The sequence below is a fragment of the Bufo gargarizans genome, chromosome 8, assembly GCF_014858855.1.
Source record: "Bufo gargarizans isolate SCDJY-AF-19 chromosome 8, ASM1485885v1, whole genome shotgun sequence".
Lineage (NCBI taxonomy): Eukaryota > Metazoa > Chordata > Amphibia > Anura > Bufonidae > Bufo > Bufo gargarizans.
Genome location: NC_058087.1, coordinates 120,022,117 through 120,045,123, shown reverse-complemented (window position 1 = coordinate 120,045,123; position 23,007 = coordinate 120,022,117). Strand labels below are relative to the sequence as shown.

At 43.7% G+C, this 23,007-nt stretch overlaps 1 protein-coding gene across 1 annotated transcript in view; it reads left to right on the top strand.

Moving 5' to 3' along the window:
- RFTN2 (raftlin family member 2) overlaps nucleotides 1-21,157 on the top strand; it is a 220,911-nt gene extending 199,754 nt beyond the window's left edge. The window contains exons 8-9 of the mRNA XM_044303233.1: nucleotides 18,411-18,498; nucleotides 20,556-21,157. Of these exons, the coding sequence (XP_044159168.1) occupies nucleotides 18,411-18,498; nucleotides 20,556-20,822 (355 nt within the window). The 3' untranslated portion in view covers nucleotides 20,823-21,157. The remainder of the gene's footprint in view (nucleotides 1-18,410; nucleotides 18,499-20,555) is intronic.
- Nucleotides 21,158-23,007: the final 1,850 nt, after the last annotated feature.

The following is a 23,007-nucleotide window of genomic DNA, read 5'->3' as shown; positions in this document are numbered from 1 at the left end:
ACATACAAGCCATAAAGTGTGTTGTGGGATACAAAAATACAACAGGCTCTAGAAAACTCTGTCCGCTAAGAATATGCCAACACTCTATCCCCTGGGTTTCCCATCACTGTCCCTTGGGTATGTTATGATTCTGTGTCACCACTCTGCCCCCTTAATGCCCATTGTGCAATAAATCCAATAGGATCTAGAAAACTCCTGCGGCCTTTATTTAATTTTTTAATACACATTAAAATGCAAAATATAGAAGCATTTAGAGGACGATAATCGTGGACCCTCTTCTGCAGGTTGTTTCATAGTTTTTTTTTTTTTATGGTTTTATATTTTACATCCGCATTATTATTATACTGATCTCCAGATAGTGTTAGACCACCACAACAGGTGGTGTAACTAGCATGAACTGACTTTCTTCAACGGAAGAAAGAAAAAACTGAAGTTTTGAAACCATTTGAACCAGTATACTCACTCAGAAGACTACATTAGAAAACACGTTTATGTGCTTTTACTTCTGCAAAAGTGTCCACAATGCTGTCTAGATGCAAGGCTTTAGCTCTTACATTTTCAATGCTGAGGATTTCAAGCCCAGAAAGCCTTTGGTCTGACATAGTACTTCTCAAATAGCTCTTGATTAGTTTTAATTTTGAGAAGGACCGCTCCGCAGAGGCCACTGTCACAAGAAGTGATAGAAACAGCAGAAAGGCTATGCACACATCTGGTATATTTGATGCCAGTGCATTGTTCTTAACCAGGAGCAAGTGTGCCAGATCTTTTACAGTAGGTGCCTTCTGGATTTCATCTTTTAGTGCTGCTCTAAAGCTGAGTAGCTGCCCTGGGAAAGATGGGGGTAGGTCACTATCGTATTTTTCCTGCAGATTTGATGCAGCTGTAAACAAATTATCATCTGAGACAGATGATAAAACTGCAGGCTGAAGTATGTTAAAACGTTCAACAACGTTATTCAGTCCTTGGAATCTGTTGGCAAACTGGTTTACTATGATGTCAAGACACTGGTAAAAAACTATGACTTTGAACCGTTGCTTGGGGTCTTGCAGTCTCTCATCGACACACAGTTCGTCGTAATGCTTTTTTACTGTGCGAATTCGCTTACTTTTGAATTTTGGAGCTATATTCCACTGTTCTTCAAGGGTAATGGCATCTGTTTTGGCATTCTCAAAATTGTTACGGAATGCTGAAAGGCCTTCCATGGCAGTTTTTATAAATTGAGAAGCTCTAGCCAAGTCCATATTTTCAGACTGTAGAATTTTGGACAAGGAGTTTACACTGCTTAATATTTTTGATAGCAGAACAATTAAAAAGATGAAGTGAAATGACTCTAATTTTTTCTTAAATGCCATAGCCTCCTCTCTTTCACTTTTTTTTGATGACAGCAGAAAATTTTTGACAAAGCCCTCAAAATATCTGGGTAGCGGAAACGCAGGGCCAACAGTGAGTCATAGCGCGAAGACCACCGCGTGGGGCACAGTTTTTTCAGTGTGACAGAGGATTCACTTGTGAATGATGATAGAATGCCCCATCGCTTCCCGCTGTCTCCGAAAAACGAATAAAGGCTTTGCAATGTGGTCATAAAACTGGATATTTCAGTGATGTCTGAAACAGCATCCTGAAGAACTAGATTTAGGTTATGGGCCGCACAGTGCACATAAAGTGCATTTTCCTGTTTCTTTAAAATTCTTGCCTGCACACCAGAATATACGCCACTCATGGTGGCTGCTCCATCGTAACCCTGACCTCTACATTTGTCTAAAGGAAGTCCCTTTTTTTCAAGGCTTGCCAATATTTGGTTTTCTATCCCAGCGGCACTTTGATCTGTAATGGGATGAAAACCAAGAAAAGACTCATGTATATTGATTTTTGTTACTCTCATATTTGAATCTCTGTCCACAGTAATATATCGGACAACCAGGCTCATTTGATCAGTTCGTGAAATATCCTGTGTTGTATCGATGATCAATGAGTAAAAATTAGCTTGTTGGACTTCTAACAGGATATCATTGAGGACCTGATTGGACAAAATATCAATAAGCTAATTTTGAATTGTAGGGCTTAAATATTTTACTTTCCCATGAGGTTGCTGCAACAGCTGCTTAAGGACAGGATCATATTCTGCTAAGAGCTCAATTATGGCCAGGAAGTTACCGCTATTTATTTCGCCAACCTTTTCCCTGTGGCCTCGAAAAGCCATGTTGCTCATTGCCATTGTCAATGTAACATTGACTATTCTTTTTAAAACTTCCCTCCAGAAGTTTTTCTCTTTTTGGATTTGTTTTTCTTGTTCCTCATCTATAGTGCCCTGCCTCCTCCACTGGTCATAAACCACACAGGCATTTAAGTGAGCCTGTGCGTTTTTCGTGGGACTGAATTTTAGTTGACAGGCCTTTCCATTTTTGGATGCCTTTGGCCCAAGCAGGTTCAAAGCCTAGTTTTTTTCGATCCCCAAAAAGCCAACAAGGTTCACAATAGACCGAATTCAATTTAGGGGAGTAGCACAGCCAGGTCACTGGGAGTTTAAATCCTGTTTTGGTGATTTTCTCATAGTATTTTTCTGAAAAGCATCTTTTATCTGCATCATTGTCTCTAGGAAAAGGCCCTGAAGGCCTACATGGACCATGAGAAAGAATAAAGCGTTTCACTTGTGGATCTAAAATGGTTATGGGAAAGTGTGCCCTGTCTGTGACATTTTTTTCGGATGCAATGCTGTGCAGATCAAGAGTGTGACCTCCAGCTTGTTCAGCATCATATGCCCGGCTTGGTTCAACCTCAGTAGGCAATTCAGCACTTGTTTCACCTGAGGAATCCTGAAATGCATGCGATATCGGATCCTGCACTGCCATCTGACTACCTACACTAGGAAGGCTTTCTGAGCTAGCTCCCTCAGCATCTTTAGAGCTTTCACCAGCATTGGGAGAAGTAAAAAAGCTGGTAATTTGGGGAATTTTTTGTGTTTTCTGGCTTTCTTCCCTCTTCTTTTTGCGTTTTTGAGCACCACTTTGATGGGTATAGGAAGACATGTTACAATCTCTAGAAAAACAGCGCAAAGAAAGACCCTTAATTGTCACACAGTATGAAAAGCCATATTAGGCCCCATTCAAACGTCCGTAAGTGTTTTGCAGATTCACGGGTCCGTGGATCTGAAAAACACTGACATCGGCAATGTGCGATCCGCAACTTGCAGACCCTGCATAGAATATGCCTACTACTGTCGCAGTTGCGGATAAAGTAGGTCATGTTCTATTTTTTTATTCGGTTAACGGAATTGCGGACCCGTAAGTGTGGGTCCACAACTCTGTGTCAGGGCCGCAAAATGTGGAACAGAATTGCGGAAGTGTGAATGGGGCCTTAAACGCTGGTTTATTTCTGAAAAGTTCCTAAAGTATGCATCAACTAAATATGGTTAATTTCACACTGGCATTTTGGTTAATGTTTTTTAAGATCCGTTCAGGGCTCTCACAAGCTCTCCAAAACAGATCAGTTTTACCTATTGCTTTAGTGCATTCTGAATGGAAAAGGATCTGATCACAATGCATCAGTTTGCCTCCGTTCCGTCTCCATTCCGCTATGGAGGCTGCCTGCAGCGTTTTGGTGTCCGCATGATGAAACGGAGACAAACGGATCCAACATGACACACAATATAAGTCAATAGGGATGGATCAATTTCCTCTGACACAATCTGGCAAAATAGAAAACAGCCCCCCATTGACTTTCAGTGGTGTTCATGACAGATCCGTCTTGGCTGGCAACGTTAAATATAATACAACCGGATCCATTCTAAACAAATGCAGACTGTTGTATTATCTGAATGGATCTATGTCCATGACAGATCCGCACCAAACGCTAGTGTGAATGTAGCTTTATAGAGTACTTGCAAAGTAAATAATATTTTCCAAACTGATTGTACAATTTTCTTTTTATTTCTGAGCGGTAACTTACCTGGATTGTGAAATCTGCAGCCAATTCTTTGTGCTGTTTTCACCCTTTTCATTTCAATGTGTGGTTGAGATCCGCGAAAATCTGCAACAAAAAAAACAGAAAGTAACATGTGGAATTAGTGCAGAAAACACAGAAATCCGGACAGAAATCCATGTTGATTTTCTATTTGTAGGCCTCCCTCATTCAAACATTTGTATTTGTGGTCCGCACACAATCTGCGGAACCACTCATATCAACCGCCATATGCCGCAGTTGCATAAGACGACATGGTAGGTGGAGTGCCCCATTACAGGACCATGATCCAGGACCCAATTAATCCGGACTCCAGAGTAACTTTTACAAGTCCCACAGTACTGCCTGCCACCACCAAACCAGCCCTCTGCCCCAGGAGAGTAACGGGCTGGAAGCTGGATCATTGGTCCTGTAATGGGGCACCCCAAGGCAGTGCCACTTCATATACTATAGGGGTGCAGAGCAGATTCTGCGGTCTGGAGTTGTCACATCTGGTCTGGCACCTACCAATAAGGCCCCATTCACACGTCCGCAATTCTGTTCTGCATTTTGCTGAACGGAATTGCGGACCCATTCATTTCTATGGGGCTGCACAATGTGCAGCCTGGATACGGAGTTGCGGACCAGCACAATTCCGTTCACAAAAAAAAATAGAACATGTCCTACTCTTGTCCGCAACTGCAAATTACGGATCGCACATTAACGATGTCGGTGTTTCGCGGATCCATGGGCCCAGTGGATCCACAAAACACTTACGGACGTGTGAATGGGGCCTTACCATGCGTCTTCAGTTAGATGAGAGAGAAAAGTCTGAGTGCACTCAGACTTTTCTCTCTCATCTAACTTTTACAAGTCAGTCCCATCAGACTCCCAGTCCAGACTAGCCTGGTGCCTGCCACAGTAGTGCCTCTGCCACCACCAGACCACCAGCCCTGAGCCCGCCCACAGTGGAACAATCTACCATCTACTGCGAGTACAGCAACCTTCAATAAGGAGCAGAACTTAGGGTAGTTTCACACTTGCGGCAGGACGGATCCGACAGGCTGTTCAGCCTGTTGGATCCGTCCTGCCGCTATTTTGCCGTGCCACCACTCCATCCCTATTGACTATAATGGGAACGGGGATGGAGCTCCGATGCAGCGCGGCAGTGTGCGGTGAAAGGCTGGCGGCCGAAAAGTACTGCAAGTCTGACTTTTTCGTCCGGTGGCCTCTCACCGTGCAGTGCTGCGCCGGAGCTCCGCCCCCATCCTCATTATAGTCAATGGGGACGGAGCAGCGGTCCAGCGAAATAGCGGCAGGACGGGGATCCGACAGGCAGAAGAGACTGCCGGATCCGTCCTGCCGCAAGTATAAAAGTACATTTATGTCTGTCATATAAGAGTGTGCCCCCCAAAAGAAGGAAGGGGCGCCCTCCTTATCACTGCTGGCACACTCTAGTTCTGGGGTTTCTTCCCTCCCCTGTCTGATGGTGGACACTACAGGCCAGGGCGCAGGGCGTGTGCTGTAATTAGTAAGAGTCTAATCATCTGAAGTTAAAAAGAGATGCCAGCATACCTGCAAGGATAAGGAGGGCGCCCCTTGCTTCTCTTGGGCCCCACTCTGAGTCTGCAGGCAGCTCTTTTTAATTTAAGAATTTAGATTATCTCAGAAATCATAAATTCTCAATAATCTCACTTCCTTAAAGGGAACCTGTCACGGTCACCAGGATTTTGTGCATGGAGCTAGGGACATGAACTGCTAAATGGCTGCTAGCACATCTGCAATACCCAGTCCCCATAGCTCTCTGCGCTTTTATTGTGTTAAAAAACAGTTTTGATCCATATGCAAATGACCTGATATGTGTCCTGTATCCGGATATGAGTCCAGCGGAAAGGAGCCCAGCACCGCCCCGCGTCCTCCGAATCTCCTCCTTGCTGGCTGACGTCAAAGAGCTGGAGCGCCGAAATCTCGCGATGCACGAGCTAGCGCATGCGCAGTGTCGGCATCATGTTCATTCCCTGTGCTGGCATCAGCACAGGGAGCGAAGGAATGAACATGATGCCGACACTGCGCATCGCGAGATTTCGGCGCTCCAGCTCTGTGACGTCAGCCAGCAAGGAGGAGATTCGGAGGACGCGGGGCGGTGCTGGGCTCCTTTCCGCTGGACTCATCTCCGGACACAGGACACATATCAGTCAGGTTCATTTGCATATTGATCAAAACTTTTTTTTTTTACACAATAAAAGCACACAGAGAGCTATGGGGACTGGGTATTGCTATTGCGGATGTGCTAACGACGGCCATCTAGCAGCCCATGTCCCCAGCTCCATGCACAAAATCCCGGTGACTGACATTCAAATGAATCACAATACATATTCACATCAGTGATCACTTACTTTTAGAGTCACTGACTGTAGTAGTCGCACAAACTGGAGTGGCTGGCACGACCAACGGCACACGGCAGGAGTCACTGTCACTGGACTGGAGTGGGGAGAAGACCAGGCAGGCACTGACTCCACTGAGGAGACTAGAGGAGACTAGTGTAGTGACTGATTGTGAGCCGGTTCCTCTCTGGACTCTGGCCCTGCCCCTCAGACTAGTTCAGACTGGTTTTGGGCAGCCAGGATATCAGATTTAGATAGCGCCTGCCTCATAGTCCCACTCACTCCACAGCAGGACAGGTCAGGTAGGTCATAAGTTCATACCCCCCCCCCCCCCGGCCTGGCCCCGCCCCCTCCACCGCCTGAGTCCTCCCACTCACTCAGTCTCAGTCCCTCTAGTTAGGAGCCGGAGGAAATTCATTCCTTCCTAATTCCTACACTGGGTCTGCTCTGCGGCGCTGGTGCCACTGCCAGCCTGGCTCCGCCTCAGGGTGGCAGAAGGGACGTTTCTACTGATCATTAACCGCCTAGCTGTGTATTTTATTGTGCATAGAGGTGTGAGGAGGAAAATGCAGAAGTTTATGAGAAACTTTCTAAACAAATGAGATGGAGTCACCGCCAAGCATCATTAGGGACAACTTCTGACCTCCACCAGACTCCTGTACCAATAAAACCAGCCAAGCGTTCAGAGTGGAGAGGCTCACCGGGTATGCTGTGCCCCTTGATGCGGTCGTTGTCTGGCTGCATCATGAATATTCATGTCTGTGTCTGAACCAAGAAGCCGTTCCGGCCCCCTCCACCGCGCCGACCGCCAGCCTAGTAGTACGTACCAACTTGCCGTCCGACTCCGTCCTGTCCTCCTCTCCTCCTTCCGGCTTCCGGCTTCCGCCTTCCTTCCCCGGGCCCCAGCCAGGCCAGAGCCGCGGACCGCCCGCGCCCCGCCCACTACACTGGGCGGGCGGTCCCGGGCCTGGCTGCTGGCTGCCTGTGTGACTCCGGCTTCCGCTTCCCCCCCCCCAGCCAGGCCCAAGCCGCGGACCGCCCGCGCCCCGCCCACTACACTGGGCGGGCGGTCGGGCCTGGCTGCCTGAGTGTATTAATAAAAAAAATAATAAAAAAATAATAATAATTATGCGGTCAGGACGGGCCGGGCCCCCAGTGGCGTAGGGCCCCATAGCAACTGCTATGGTTGCTATGGCGATCCCTACGCCACTGCCTAGAAGACTGCTAAACCCAGGGCGACCCCCTGCTACCCGGTCCCCAGCAAACCCTAAACAGGGAAGATATTAACAATAATAAGGTAGAGAGTTGCTGGTAATCCTATTGGATGGACATCACCATTACTCTCTTAGACCCCAAAAAAAATTTATATACACAAAGGCCCGACGCGTTTTGCCTAACATTCATCAGGCTCATCAGGGGGTGAAAGAATCAGGATAGACAAACACAGTATGATGCAATTGCGATACTTAGCTTTCCAGCCAGATGTCAAACCACAGGGTGTTTTTGCAGGTCACCAAAGGAAAGAAGAGAGAAATAAGACTTTCTATCCCACTAAAGATGCCTAGAAACAAGTATATATATAGAAGTATATCAGTAGGAGGCCAAAAAATGCCTAGAATAAGTATATAGACACACGCATAACTCAGGAGGAGGCCCGCAGGCTTTACATATAGGATAATTAAATCAATCTGAGCAAACAAATTATGCATCAAACGGCAAAGGCCTATTCCTACTTACAGGCGGGAAAATGGTGGATTACTCACAGAAGACGCCAGGTTGTCTGGGCCCAAAGCTAGCCTTGGCAATGGTGGCGCCAACTATTTAAGACAGCGCTTGTCCAGATCCAATTTCCGGACGCCAGAAAACTCCTTCCAGCGCTTGGACCGCATTCCGGAATGCAGATCGTCATATCCATGTCACTTCCGGTATCGTGACACGCATGGTGAACCGCATCACGAAACCGGAAGTGCTAGGTCGTCAGTTCCTGGCACTAAGTGGAAAGCAGCGGTGGAACGCATCGTTGGATAAGGTATTCACTCGATGCTTCCAAACATTTAAAGACCCTAAATAAGAACCCCCCAGTAATTGGGATTGTCTAATTAGATCTGTAAAGAATATTCATAGTCTGTAGTGGCCCACCACCATCCAGCCGAGGACAAAAAACAGGGGGGACCTCATACATACAAAGACATTGTGTTGGTTAAACTGGGTACCTCTAGTGTTGAGAAAGGAGGAAACAGCCCCAATTCCTTGGTCGTGTGGAATGGACGTGTAAAGTGATTCCACGTCTATGCTTGCCAGAATACTATTAGGGTTAACAGTTAACGTTTCAATTTTACGGAGAAAATCCAAAGAATCCCTAGTAAACGATCGTACTCGAGGTACTCCCCTTACCTGAAAGGAAAGGTGACTGGGACAAGAGGATTCTTAGAAAAGAGGCCTCTTGGATATATCGTTTCCAGTCCCAGTCCCCACTGGGTTTGAACGAAAGACAACATTTGACATGTTTCATCTAAAAATCCCCTGTCCGTCCGATATGCACTCCCCGTCAGAAATAAGTTGTATTTATCTTTGGTATGTAGCCCTCTAACTGGACTAATCGATGCGAAAAGCATCCTGCTGCATAGGTGATTTTAGTATCAGATCACCTCATCCTTATTAAGCTTGGTGTCATTTCCCCCTTTACTTTTTTATCTTATAAGGGATGACTTAAGCAATCATTATCCCTTCTCTGATTATTTTTTTATATTTTATTATTAAGAAAAATGTCTTATGTATGTATGAGGTCCCCCCTGTTTTTTTGTCCTCGGCTGGATGGTGGTGGGCCACTACAGACTATGAATATTCTTTGCAAAGATCTAATTAGACGATCTCAATTACTGGGGGGCTCTTATTTAGGGTCTTTAAATGTTTGGAAGCATCGAGGGAATACCTTGTCCGACGATGTGTTCCACCGCTGCGTTCTACTTAGTGCCAGGAACTGACATCCTAGCACTTCCGGTTTTCGTGATGTGGTTCACCATGCGTGTCACGATACCGGAAGTGACATGGATATGACGATCTGCGTTCCGGAATGCGGTCCAAGCACCGGAAAGAGTTTTCTGGCGTCCGGAAATTGGATCTGGACAAGCGCTGTCTTAAATAGTTGGCGCCACCACAGCCAGGGCTAACTTTGGGCCCAGACAACCTGGCGTCTTCTGTGGGTAATCCACCATTTTCCCCCCTGTAAGTAGGAATAGGCCTTTGCCGTTTGATGCATAATTTGTTTGCTCAGATTGATTTAAATATCCTATATGTAAAGCCTGCGGGCCTCCTCCTGAGTTATGCGTGTGTCTATATACTTTATCTAGGCATTTTTTGGCCTCCTACTGATATGCTTCTTTATATATGTACTTGTTTCTAGGCATCTTTAGCGGGATAGAGAGTCTTATTTCTCTCTTCTTTCCTTTGGTGACCTGCAAAAACACCCTGTGGTTTGACATCTGGCTGGAAAGCTAAGTATCGCAATTGCATCATACTGTGTTTGTCTATCCTGATTCTTTCACCCCCTGATGAGCCTGATAAATGTTAGGCGAAACGCGTCGGGGCTTTGTGTATATAAATTTATTTTTGGGGTTTAAGAGAGTAATGGTGATGTCCATCCAATAGGATTACCAGCCACTCTCTGCCTTATTATTGTTAATATCTTCCCTGTTTAGGGTTTGCTAGGGACCGGGTAGCATTAGGTTCGGGGACAGGGAACCTCCACCATTAGGGGGTCGTCCTAGGCTTAGCAGTCTTCTAGGGCCTCTAGGGTAAGTTTTTTCTTCGGCCCATCTTTTGGGGCTAGAACTTACTTCCTTTTACCCGTACCGAGTGTCTACCCCATCACCATGTATGTTTTTCTTTTTGGGGGCCCCTACTCCCCCACTCAGTAATCCTGGTAACTGTAGTACACCACTGTTGGTATATACATACCTATACCCGCTTAAATATTAAAAAAAGGTAATTTTAAAAGTAACTTTTTTTCATATATGCTATTTACTCCTAAAACGGTTGTGACAAAGTATCCTCTATCAAAACTTTAATGCTGATAGTAATTCTCTCTACTTAACCCCTTAAGGCCACGGCCACGGCCACATTTCACCTTAAGGACCAGGCCATTTTTTGCTAATCTGACCAGTGTCACTTTAAGTGGTGATAACGTTAAAATGCTTTTACTTATCCATGCTATTCTGAGATTGTTTTTTCGTCACATATTGTACTTCATGACACTGGTAAAATTAAGTTTAAAAAAATCATTTTTATTTGTAAAAAAATACCAAATTTACCAAAAATTTGTAAAAAATTGCAAATTTCCAAGTTTCAATTTCTCTACTTCTATAATACATAGTAATACCTCCAAAAATAGTTATTACTTTACATTCCCCATATGTCTACTTCATGTTTGGATCATTTTGGGAATTATATTTTATATTTTGGGGATGTTACAAGGCTTAGAAGTTTAGAAGCAAATCTAGATTTTTCAAAAACCCAATTTTTAGGTATCAGTTCAGGTCTGAAGTCACTTTGTGAGGCTTATATAATAGAAACCACCCAAAAACTAGAAACTACACCCCTCAAGGTATACTAAACTGATTTTACAAACGTCGTTAACCCTATAGATGCTGCACAAGAGTTATTGGCAAATGGAAATAAAATTTGAGAATTTCTATTTTTGGGCAAATTTTCAATTTGTATCCATTTTTTCCAGTAACAAAGCAAGGGTTAATAGCTAAACAAAAACAGAAACAGAAACACCCCATATGTGGCCATAAACTACTGTACGGGCACACGGTAGGGCATAGAGGGAAAGGTGCGCCATGTGGTTTTTGGAAGGCAGATTTTGCTGGACTGGTTTATTTACACCATGTCCCATTTAAAGCCCCCCTGATGCACCCCTAGAGTAGAAACTCCATAAAAGTGACACCATCTAAGAAACTACACCCCTCAAGGTATTCAAAAATGATCTTACAAGCTATGTTAACCCTGTAGATGCTCCACAAGAGTTATTGGCAAATGGAGATGAAATTTCTGAATTTCATTTTTTTGCCAAATTTTCCATTTTAACCCATTTTTTCCACTAACAAAGCAAGACTGTATCTTTATTGCCCTGACTTTGTCGTGTACAGAAACATCCCATATGTGGTCGTACACTACTGTACGGCCACACGGCGGGGCGTAGAGGGAAAGGAGCGCCGTGTGGTTTTTGGAGGGCAGATTTTTATGGACCGGTTTATTTACACCATGTCCTGTTTCAACCCCCCTGATGCACCCCTGGAGTAGAAACTCCCTAAACGTGACCCCATTTTGGAAACTACGGGATAAGGTGGCGGTTTTGTTGGAACTATTTAAAGGGTACATACAGGGCTTTTCTTCTCAGAGAAAAGGTGGTGGAACTCACCCCTTCTCCCCTGGCTATGCCCCTACCAACCCCTAGGACCGCCCCCTAAAACCGCCCCTTTCGAGAACAGGGATGCAAGTAATATTTTTGGGGGGGCTATAAAAGTAAATGTATGGAATTAAATAAAAAGCAATGCAGTAAAATGCACCAGGAGGCTGCCAGTCCATGCTGAGCCTTTTAGTTCTACATTTCAACAACTTACGAGAGAATTGCGGGATGCAGGGATACATTTATAATAAAACAATTTATTTACAAAAGAAGCTATTCAGTCTGCTGTGCCGTCCTCTGCTTGCTTCCGTGGATTCTTTCCCCTTCTTTCTGTCTCTCGTCAGTGTGCAGGTGTACTGTTATTATGGATCTGTGGAAGACACACTGTTATGGGGCATCTGTGGATGACACTTATTATGCCTCTCATTAGCCCTCATTATGCCTCTCATCACTCCCATATCAGCCCCCATGCCTCTCATTAGCCCCCATATCAGCCCTTATGCCTCATTAGCCCCCATTATTCCTCTTATTAGCCCCCATTATGCCTCTTATCACCCCCATATCAGCCCCATGCCTCTCATTAGCCCCCATATGCCTCATGATTAGCCCCCTATATGCCTCATGATTAGCCCCTTATATGCCTCATGATTAGCCCCCCATATGCCTCATGATTAGCCCCCCATTATGCCTCATGATTAGCCCCCCGTTTATGCCTCATGATTAGCCCCCCATTATGCCTCTCATGATTAACCCCCCATTATGCCTCTCATGATTAGCAGCCCTGCACAGCCGACAGCCGAGGACCAGGAAGTGGTAAGTACAGAGCGTTTACCGCTTCCTGGTCCTTCGGTACTAATGAGCGCTTCCATAATGGAAGCGCTTATTAGTATTCACCTGGGGAAATCAGCGGGGGGCACCTGGGGGGGGCAAAGAACAACATAGGGGGGGCTCGCCCCCCTCTTGCGATGCCACTACACATGACCCAGGGGGGGCTCGCCCCCCTCTTGCGATGCCACTACACATGACCCAGGGGCCTAAGCAGCGGGCTGGCTGGGCCCAGTAACTAAAGGGGGGCGGGGCGAGTCGGCAGAAAATAGGTAGCGGAACACCGTTCTGGTGCGTTCCACCAGAAAAAAAGGCCTAGGTACATATGATTTTTGGTTGCTTTATATTTCATTTTTGTGAGGTAAGGTTACCAAAAATTTAAATTCTGAAATTTCATCTCCATTTGCCATTAACTGTTGAGGAACACCTAAAGGGTTAATAAAGTTTGTTAGATGGGGTCACTTTTAGGGAGTTTCTACTCTGGGGGTGCATCGGGGGGGCTCCAAAAGGGACATGGTGTCAATAAAAAAGGCCATCAAAATCGGCCTTCCAGAAACCATGTCGGTCCTTTCCTTTCGCCTTTTAGTGATACTCAGTTTATGACCACAAAATTTGGCGTTTCTGTAAACTGCAGTACCAGGGTAATAAATATTAAGTTTTGTTTGGTTGTTAACCCTTGCTTTGTTACTGGAAAAAAAACTATTGAAATGGAAAAGTGCTGTTTTGGCATAATGCAGGCATTTCCGGATGGCCTCAAACAAGGAGCGTGTCATGGCCGTACTGTAGAGTGGGGTCTGGTAGAGGACGTCCCCACTCCAGTACAGCCTGGCACTAGGTTTTTTGACTAGGCCCATGTGCAGCATGAGGCCCCAAAGTGTCCTCATCTCGGCTGCACTGACCGGGGTCCAGCCACCGGGCCTAGCCAAAAAGGAGCCCGGGTTTTGAGCGACAAACTGTTGGGCCTACAGGTTCGTCTTCTCCACCTTTATATTTATCAGTTGGTCACTGAAAAAATGACTAAAAAAGTCGAATTCAGTGAAGCCCAACAAAATCAGGAATCACGGGCTAAAATCGCTCTGGGGTACACAAGCCAAGTTCACCTGCAGGGGGCTCAGGTGGACTGACCTGGTGGGCCGAAAAACTAGTACGAGCCCCAGAGCTGCTCGTACTAGGGTGGGCCGCTTGATGATGAGGACGCGGATGACAAAAGGAACGTGGGGTCATCCTCGTCCTCACTGGGGCACTCGGACTCGGAGGCAAGAAGGCCTTATGCCTCCTCGGCCGAGAACGTCTGGCGGGCCATAGGGAGTGTGTGTCTGTATTTGTGTGTGCATGTAAATCTTTATTAGGTGTGCGTGTGTGGGGGGGCACGGGTGTTCACGGACTTTTCCCTAAACCTAACAGGGAAAAATAACAAAAAACAAACTAAAAAAAAAAAGAGCCCCCCAAAAAATAAAAATGAAATTCTAACTCGCTGATCAGCCATCCGAAGCTGATCAGCGGTGGGGTGGCCGATGCACTAACAGTGTCAGAGTGCCAACCACTGACAGCGTATGCCCCCAAAAAAAACTTGCGCCCAAAAAAAAGGGTGAAGGGGAGGTGCAAGATGGGTAAGCTGCAGCACCCCTGGGGGGGCTAGGGTCACACAGATGTGCTGTGAACCCCAGACACCCTAAGAGGATGATGCAACAGTAAAAACTTTAACTTTCCCTAATATCTCCCTGCCTGAACTAAACCTTTCCCTACCCTGTCCCTAACCTACCTTTTAGTGCCAGATGACACTGTGGAGGATCAAAAGAGGGGGTGCTGAGCACAGATCAGGGCAGCACTGTGGAGATCGGGCAGTAGGCTCCTCTCTCTGCGAAGTCCAACGGCCGAATGGAGGAGGAGAGGAGAGAACGGGGGAGTTAACCCCCGCCCGCCCATGCAGCCAATCAGAAGAGATCCTGTGATCTAAGGATGGTGATTGGTGGTGTATTATCACACCACCGATCACCATCCTGTTCCAGGTTATCGGGTCACCAGAGACCCGAATGACCCGGAAACGGAGCTAACCACAGGTCTGAATTGACCTGCGGTTTGCTGCAATAGCCGATGCGGGGGGGTCACAGGACCCCCCTAGGCATTGTGCCAGAGTGCCTGCCGAATGAATTTGGCAGTCACTAAGTTCCGATCACCGCCCGCGGCACGGCGGTGATCGGAACTACACAGGACGTAAGGGTACGCCCTGTGTCCTTAAGTACTAGGACATCAGGGTGTACCTGTACGCCCTGTGTCCTTAAGGGGTTAAAGGACGAGGTGCAAGGCAACCCGCTCTTCACCCACGCTGTAATCATCCACTACTCAATAACCTCTGCTGCTGCAGATACTGGAGATGTACATAATGTACTCACTGTTATTACAGATTAACTGTATAAGGCTACTTTCACACTAGCGTTCATAGGTCCGTTCGTGAGCTCCGTTTGAAGGAGCTCACGAGCGGACCCGAACGCCTCCAGCCCTGATGCAGTCTGAATGGAGCGGATCCGCTCAGACTGCATCAGTCTGGCGGCGTTCAGCCTCCGCTCCGCTCGCCTCCGCACGGACAGGCGGACAGCTGAACGCTGCTTGCAGCGTTCAGCTGTCTGCCTGGCCGTGCGGAGGCGAGCGGATCCGTTCAGACTTACAATGTAAGTCAATGGGAACGGATCCGCTTGAAGATGTCACCATATGGCTCAATCTTCAAGCGGATCCGTCCCCCATTGACTTTACATTGAAAGTCTGAACGGATCCGCTCAGGCTACTTTCACACTTAGAATTTTTTCTAAGTTATTAATGCAGACAGATCCGTACTGAACGGAGCCTCCGTCTGCATTAATATGATCGGATCCGTTCAGAACGGATCCGATCGAACGCTAGTGTGAAAGTAGCCTAATAAGGAAGCATATACTGATGATGTACAATATAATGTACCTATTGACATAGACTATACCATACAATGGACCTTATTAAATGGTGTTGCTCATACCAACTAATCAGAGCTTGGTTTTCATTTCTTAACCACCTAACAGTTTTCCTGAAGCTCAGCTCAGGCTTTAGGAAAAGCCTGATAGCCTGCAGAAGGAAAAAAATAATAATAAAATAAAAAAAAATTGCATTATCATCATTGTAGTGACCCATGAAATAAAACACAGTGAACGCCATAATTAAATTCCACAAAATAATGTTGAAATTGTTTTTTTTTTATTTCCCCCTAAAAATAAGTTATTTAAAACACTATACATACGCCAACATTTTTCCTAAAAAAAAATAAAACGTATCCCGCAAAATTAAAAAAACGAATATGAAGAAAATGTAAAGTTAAATAAATAAAAAAATTCAGTTATTACTGCTGGAACTAGAATAAATCTTGCCACTAAGGCTGGTTTCACACGGGCGTTGCGGAAAAATGTGCGGGTGCGTTGCGGAAACACCCGCGATTTTTCCGCGCGAGTGCAAAACATTGTCATGCGTTTTGCACTCGCGTGAGAAAAATCGCGCATGTTTGGTACCCAAACCCGAACTTCTTCAAAGAAGTTCGGGCTTGGGATTGATGTTCTGTAGATTCTATTATTTTCCCTTATAACATGGTTATAAGGGAAAATAATAGCATTCTGAATACAGAATGCTTAGTATAATAGCGCTGGAAGGGTTAAAAAAATAATAAAAACGTTAACTCACCTTATCCCCAAGATCGTGTAGTTCCCGGTCGGTCTGTTCTTTAGCTGTGGGCTTGGGCTGAATGACCTTTGGTGATGTCAGATCACATGCTCCAATCACATGGTCCATCACCATGGTGATGGAGCATGTGATCTGACATCACCACAGGTCCTTTAGTCACAGCTAAAGAAGAGACCGACCGGGAACTAGGCGATCATGGGGATAAGGTGAGTTAACTTTTTTATTATTTTTAACCCTTCCAGCACTATTATACTAAGCATTCTGTAGTCAGAATGCTATTATTTTCCCTTATAACCATGTTATAAGGGAAAATAATACAGTGAATAGACTGTCACCTAGAACCCATGCGTGGAAATCGCACCGCATCCGCACTTGCTTGCGGATGCTTGCGATTTTCACGCAACCCCATTCATTTCTATGGGACCTGCGTTACGTGAAAAACGCAGAATATAGAACATGCTGCGATTTTCACGCAACGCATAAGTGTTGCGTGAAAATCACCGCTCATGTGCACAGCCCCATAGAAATGAATGGGTCAGGATTCAGTGCGGGTGCAATGCGTTCAACTCACGCATCGCACCCGCACGGAAATCTCGCCCGTGTGAAAGGGGCCTAAGGGGTTTAAAATGCAATTGTGTCCCCTGACTTGTGCGCCAACAAGATTTACTTCAGACACATATTAAAAATCAATATAAATATGTATACAATAAACAAGTTAAATTTTTGGGAGGGTTTTTCTAGTTTTATTTTGACTGCTAGGAGATTAAACTGCTATGATAAAATGAAATCTGTGCTATGATTGCTACAGGCAAAGTTTTTTTTTAGAACGTTTTTATGAATCTCAACTAAATACAGTTATTGTAAAATAGCACATTTATTAGAGTAGTCCGTGCAGAGAGATGAGAGTCACGTTGAGAAGCTTATAGTTACAGTTATCATCGTGCATGTCTGCTTTATCCTGCTGCTGATTGGCTGAAGTGATTACACCATGTGACAGCTGCAACCAATCAGAGATGTGATTCATTGCCAATAAGGCTTGCCTTTTATATAGTCATATGATAATGTTAGGGGGTTATACAGGGTGACCCACGAAAAAGTAGCCCATCTCCAAATCAAACTGCCTAATAGTAAATCTGTCTTAGTTGTCCATAGCAACGAATCAGAGCTCAGATTTCAATTTTTCAGAGCCCTGTAGGAACTGAAAGCTGAGCTTTGATTGGTTGCTATGGGATTATTATTCAGTTTGATAAAAGAGGCCTATTGTATCAGAAAGATGGTGTTCTCCCTGGAACAGCAAATAGTGATTGTGGAAGGCTATGTGCGAAGCAGATCGATTAAGGAAAGGCAAGAGACCTTTGCCAACAAGTACCCAGAAAAAAAAACACCAGCTAAACATTGTATTCTGGTTCGGAATTTGCATCAAACTACAGTAGCTCTGTTGCAAACATGAAGAAGCCGAGGCCTCCATTGATCAGGATGGTTGAATTTGTGCATTAAATCCAGCAGCAGATTGCAAGTAACCCCTACAAAAATCAACTCCAAGACTGTCCCAGCGTGACATGGCAGCAAGTGCTGAAATTTATAAACCTGATAATGTACCGAATAACGTGTGTGCAGGAGCTGAAAGAGTCTGATAAAGCTAAATGCGTAAATTACTGGATTTGGTTATAGGACTATAATTCCTGACAGTTTTACAACTAACTAACACCAGAAAAAAAATGTCCTGCTTTTTCCAACCAGATGGGGCAACATGTCACACCTCACAGAACTCACTTGCATGGGTTCATGAACTGTTTACTGAGGAGCGAACGCTTTATCTATGGGGAAATGTAAACCAGAAAGTGTACGCTAATAATCCACATCCCCTTGATGAACGCAAGGAAAACATCACAAATGCATAGACGTGAACTGGGACCATTTTCAGCATCTTTTGTGAAAAAAACGATATACTTGCTGGTTTATCTTGTCATACTGTGACTGGAGGAGGGGCCACTTTTTTGTGGGCCACCCTGTATTATGAGCATTTCTCTAAAATATTCCTAAGTGGCTTTCATACATTAGATGTTTAAATGACCAAGATATGTAACAACCATATATTATTCCACATCTCTGTATCCAGTATTGTGCAACTCTGTAACATTTGCTTATTATTTCAGTGAAGGAAATTTGACAACGAAGCAAATAATTTTTCTTCAAAGACCAATTATGCCACATTCATCTCAACTTTCAGTTCCATCATCTGAGGTAAATAAACCTTTACAAATCATATATTATATGATTTAATATAGTGTATGTATAAGGAAAATAACACTAAGGGTGTATTCCCACTGCACTTCTTTTGTACTACTGTGGAATAAGTTGGATTTCTCAAAGTGTACCATTGTATAGGCATACAGTGGTATACAGCATCCATAGGCTCTCATGCTAAAAACATACACCACACAGTATACATTTTTTCAGTAGATGCTTCTGTATGGAATAACCTAGTCAACTAAGATATTCCGTTTAGCAAAAAGAATTTTGCCACTATATGCCAGTCCAATGGAAGTCAAAAAAGCCTTTGCAGAGTGAATGGGGACATATGGGTACATTTCAGGTATATATTAGGAATGTGAAGACACACATGTTCTATATGGATTATTTTTAAAAGCATCATAATTTGCTATGAATATCGGGGCAGCTTTAAGAAAACTACTTAAAAGACAAAACTGTCCTTGTTGCCCATAGTTACCAATCACATTGCAGCTTTCATTTTTATCAGTAGAATATGAAGTGAAAGCTGTGCAGTGCGCACATACCGCCTCCCTTCTGTATGTCTATGGAAGATCAGCAGACAGGAAGATAGAAGGGAGACAGCAGGTGCACACTGTGCGCGCCATCTCCTCAAACAGCTGATCGGTGGAGGTGCCGGGTTTCTTAGGTGTATAACACCTCCTAAATTAGAAGTGCTTAAAAATATCACCTATACTAAAAATCTGGTTTTAACAAAAAAAAATTGCTTTCTCAATTGCTATATATCCACTAAGCAAGTTCCGTCGTCGGGGCTCTATGCCGGAAGAATCCTGATCAGGATTATCCCCATGCATTCTGAAAGGAGAGAAATCCGTTCAGGATGCATCAGGATGTCTTCAGTTCCGGACCGGAACGTTTTTTGGCTGGAGAAAATACTGCAGCATGCTGCGTTTTTTGCTCCGGCCAAAAATCCTGAACATTTGCCGCAAGGCCGGATCCGGAATTAATGCCCATTGAAAGGCATTAATCCGGATCCGGCCTTAAGCTAAACGTCGTTTCGGCGCATTACTGGATCCGACGTTTAGCTTTTTCTGAATGGTTACCATGGCTGCCGGGACGCTAAAGTCCTGGCAGCCATGGTAAAGTGTAGTGGGGAGCGGTATACTTACCGTCCGTGCGGCTCCGGGGGCGCTCCAGAGTGACGTCAGGGCGCCCCGCGCGCATGGATGACGTGATCACATGAACACGTCATCCATGCGCATGGGCCGCTCTGACGTCATTCTGGGAGCCGCACAGGCGGTAAGTATACTGCTCCCCCGCTCCCCACTACTACTATGGCAACCAGGACTTTAATAGCATCCTGGCTGCCATAGTAACACTGAACGCATTTTGAAGACTGATCCATCTTCAAATGCTTTCAGTACACTTGCGTTTTTCCGAATCCGCGGTGTAATTCCGGCAAATGGAGTACACGACAGATCCGGACAACGCAAGTGTGAAAGAGCCCTTACCCAACTACTTGCATTCCTGACCTCCTTAATGCAACATTCATTGTGATAAACAGAGATGTTTATTATTTAAGAAATAATGTGATGTTTGTGCCTAAAAGTCACAGAGGCACACAAAATACTGGGAAACAGAATAGATAAAGGTGTGTGCAGTTCATATATACTGCATATGTCTATCTCTACAAATGCTTGTGCCCACAAAACACTGGAAAAGTGGGCATGTAAACTTTACTCTTCACATGTGCATTTCAAGAGACTCTGTCGCCACAAAGTGCGCTGCACTCTGCACTATAAACCAAAATACTCTGCTTCTCTTGTTCTATAACATGCTGCCTGCAGATTGCACTGCATTTCGTGGTGACACCTTCTCTTTGCAAATTTATATTACACACCCCAAACATCTTTTGGATTTACCGAAGCTACTGTAGGTGTATTCAGGAAGCATACAAAATCTATAACATACAAATTGAAAGAACTGTGTTAATTGAACTTACATTTTATCATAAAATAAAATATCTATTAAACATTTTCAATGTATTAATTCTTTAAATTAATTTGCAGAAAAAAATACAGAGACACTTAGTAAATGAGGAAAAGATTACCACATCTAATCAAAGCATCGGACTTCAAACTCCTGGAAAACGTGTAGATACGGGACATGTATCAGAAGAAATGTACTTATCCTCTTGTAAGCAATACTGGAATAAAGAGAGTCATCAAGAATTTGGGAGTTTTCCTGGTTTCAACAGCAGTGATAGCATGCTCCGCGATTTGGATGATTTGCAGTTTGATCAAGAAGAAGGTGTGACACAGGTTACCTGTATGTGATCAAGACTTCTGGTATCAAGTCCATTTCTAAATTGTTCTCTAAAAGGAATGTTCTTGCATTACATATACATAAGGGGACTTACAAGAAAAAGAAGCTTACACTAGCAAGATTCATGACCACTTGGCACTGTAATGCACTAATGATATTGTGGATGCTGGACATGGCTATTCGAGTGCTTATGACATATTTAATATGGCTTGGCCAATAAAAAATTACATAATTGCAGCATTTAAAGAACATAAACAAAATTACATACTGTATCATTCAAAACTAAAAATAGGTTGCCTATCAGAGTTCCTATTGTCTAGCTCAATCCATACTGTTTAGTGTTGGTTTTAGCTCTATTTGTGTGTTAAATAAAAACATATGTTATGCAATTACATTCAAAATACTTTCTTTTACATGATAGATTTTAAGGCTAATAGGGTTTGGACTGTAAAGTAAAACATAAAAATAAGTTACAAAATGTCACACACTCAATGTATCCCCTATAACACTTTGTTCCATCTGCTAGGTCTATTTTTTACAAGATAATGTTCTGCAAAAGACTGGCATAACATTATCTTGTAAAAAATAGACCTAGCAGATGGAACAAAGTGTTATAGGGGATACATTGAGTGTGTGACATTTTGTAACTTATTTTTATGTTTTACTTTACAGTCCAAACCCTATTAGCCTTAAAATCTATCATGTAAAAGAAAGTATTTTGAATGTAATTGCATAACATATGTTTTTATTTAACACACGAATAGAGCTAAAACCAACACTAAACAGTATGGATTGAGCTAGACAATAGGAACTCTGATAGAACTATTGTTATCTGTATACAATATTCTATTATATTTTCAACTACAGTATAAGTAAGCAAAATTACAAATTGTAAAAAATAATGGTCAGCTAGGAATATGATTTACAGAAAATTCATATCTCAGTTATATACACACACAGGGGGGAACTTATCATTGTAGGTGTATTTCAGGTTAGTTATTAAATTGGGATTGTTGCGTGCACAGTAATAATAAAATTGATGCCAGTGCAATCTCAGTAAAAGTATACATTGTAGATGCTGGACATGGAGTTGCCACTTTTTTAAATTCTTACAGGACCCTGATATTTTCAATTTTTGCGTTTTCACTTTTTGACTCCCCGTCTTCCCATAGTCCTTTTTTTACTTTTCCATTCAGATAGCCTTATGAGAGCTAATGTTTTGCATGGCAAGTTGTACTTTCTAATGGCACCATTTATGATTGCATACAATGTAGTGTGAAGCGTTTTTTTTTTTTTCCAAATGGGGTAGAATTGGGACTAAATGCAATTCTGACAAAGGTTATTTTATTTTTTTACACCGTACGCTATGCGGTAAACGTGACCTGTTATCTTTATTCTCCAGGTCAGTACAGTTACGACGATATTACACTTGTATAATTTTTCTTGCGCTTTAATACTGAAAAAAATGTAGCACCATATTCTGACCCCTATAATTTTTGCAGTTATGTGTACGGGGCTGTGTGAGGGCTCATTTTTTTTTTTTTACGGGGCGATCTGTACTTTTTAGTGAAACCAATTTGAAGTCTGAATAAAAAAAAATATTGGGGAGTTTAAGTGATACAAAATGGCAAATTGGCTGTTTTTTTGTTTTTTTTCATTAAGCCATTTGCCGTATGCCATTAATATTATTATATTTTAATTGTATGGACATTTTCGCATGCGGCGATGCCCATATTTTTTTATTGGTTAAGTGTTTTTATTTTAAGGAAAGGGGGGTGATTTGAATGCAAATTATTTTTAATTTTTTAATGTTTATAAAAACAACTTATTTTTTAACTTTTTTTAAGTCACCCTGGGTGACTATAACTGACAATTGTGTTCATTGATGGCTATATAGTTTTCGATATAACAAACAATACAGTGCTGCCACCAAGCCTGCTTAAGGGCTTCCATCTATTAGATCAATGTAACAGGTTCACCGATCTCAGCCAGGGAACCCTCTTACCGGACTGATCAGATGCCGTGGTCACATTTGACCACGGCATTTGAAAGGGAAAATGTATGCGATCAGCCTTATTGCTGATTGCATATATGTAGCGCTGGTCTCTGCTATTTAAAATAAAACCCGGCAGCTATGGGTCCCGCGCTGCACGTGTGAGCAGGCGCCATGTTTAGAGACCGGACTTCCGCCGTACA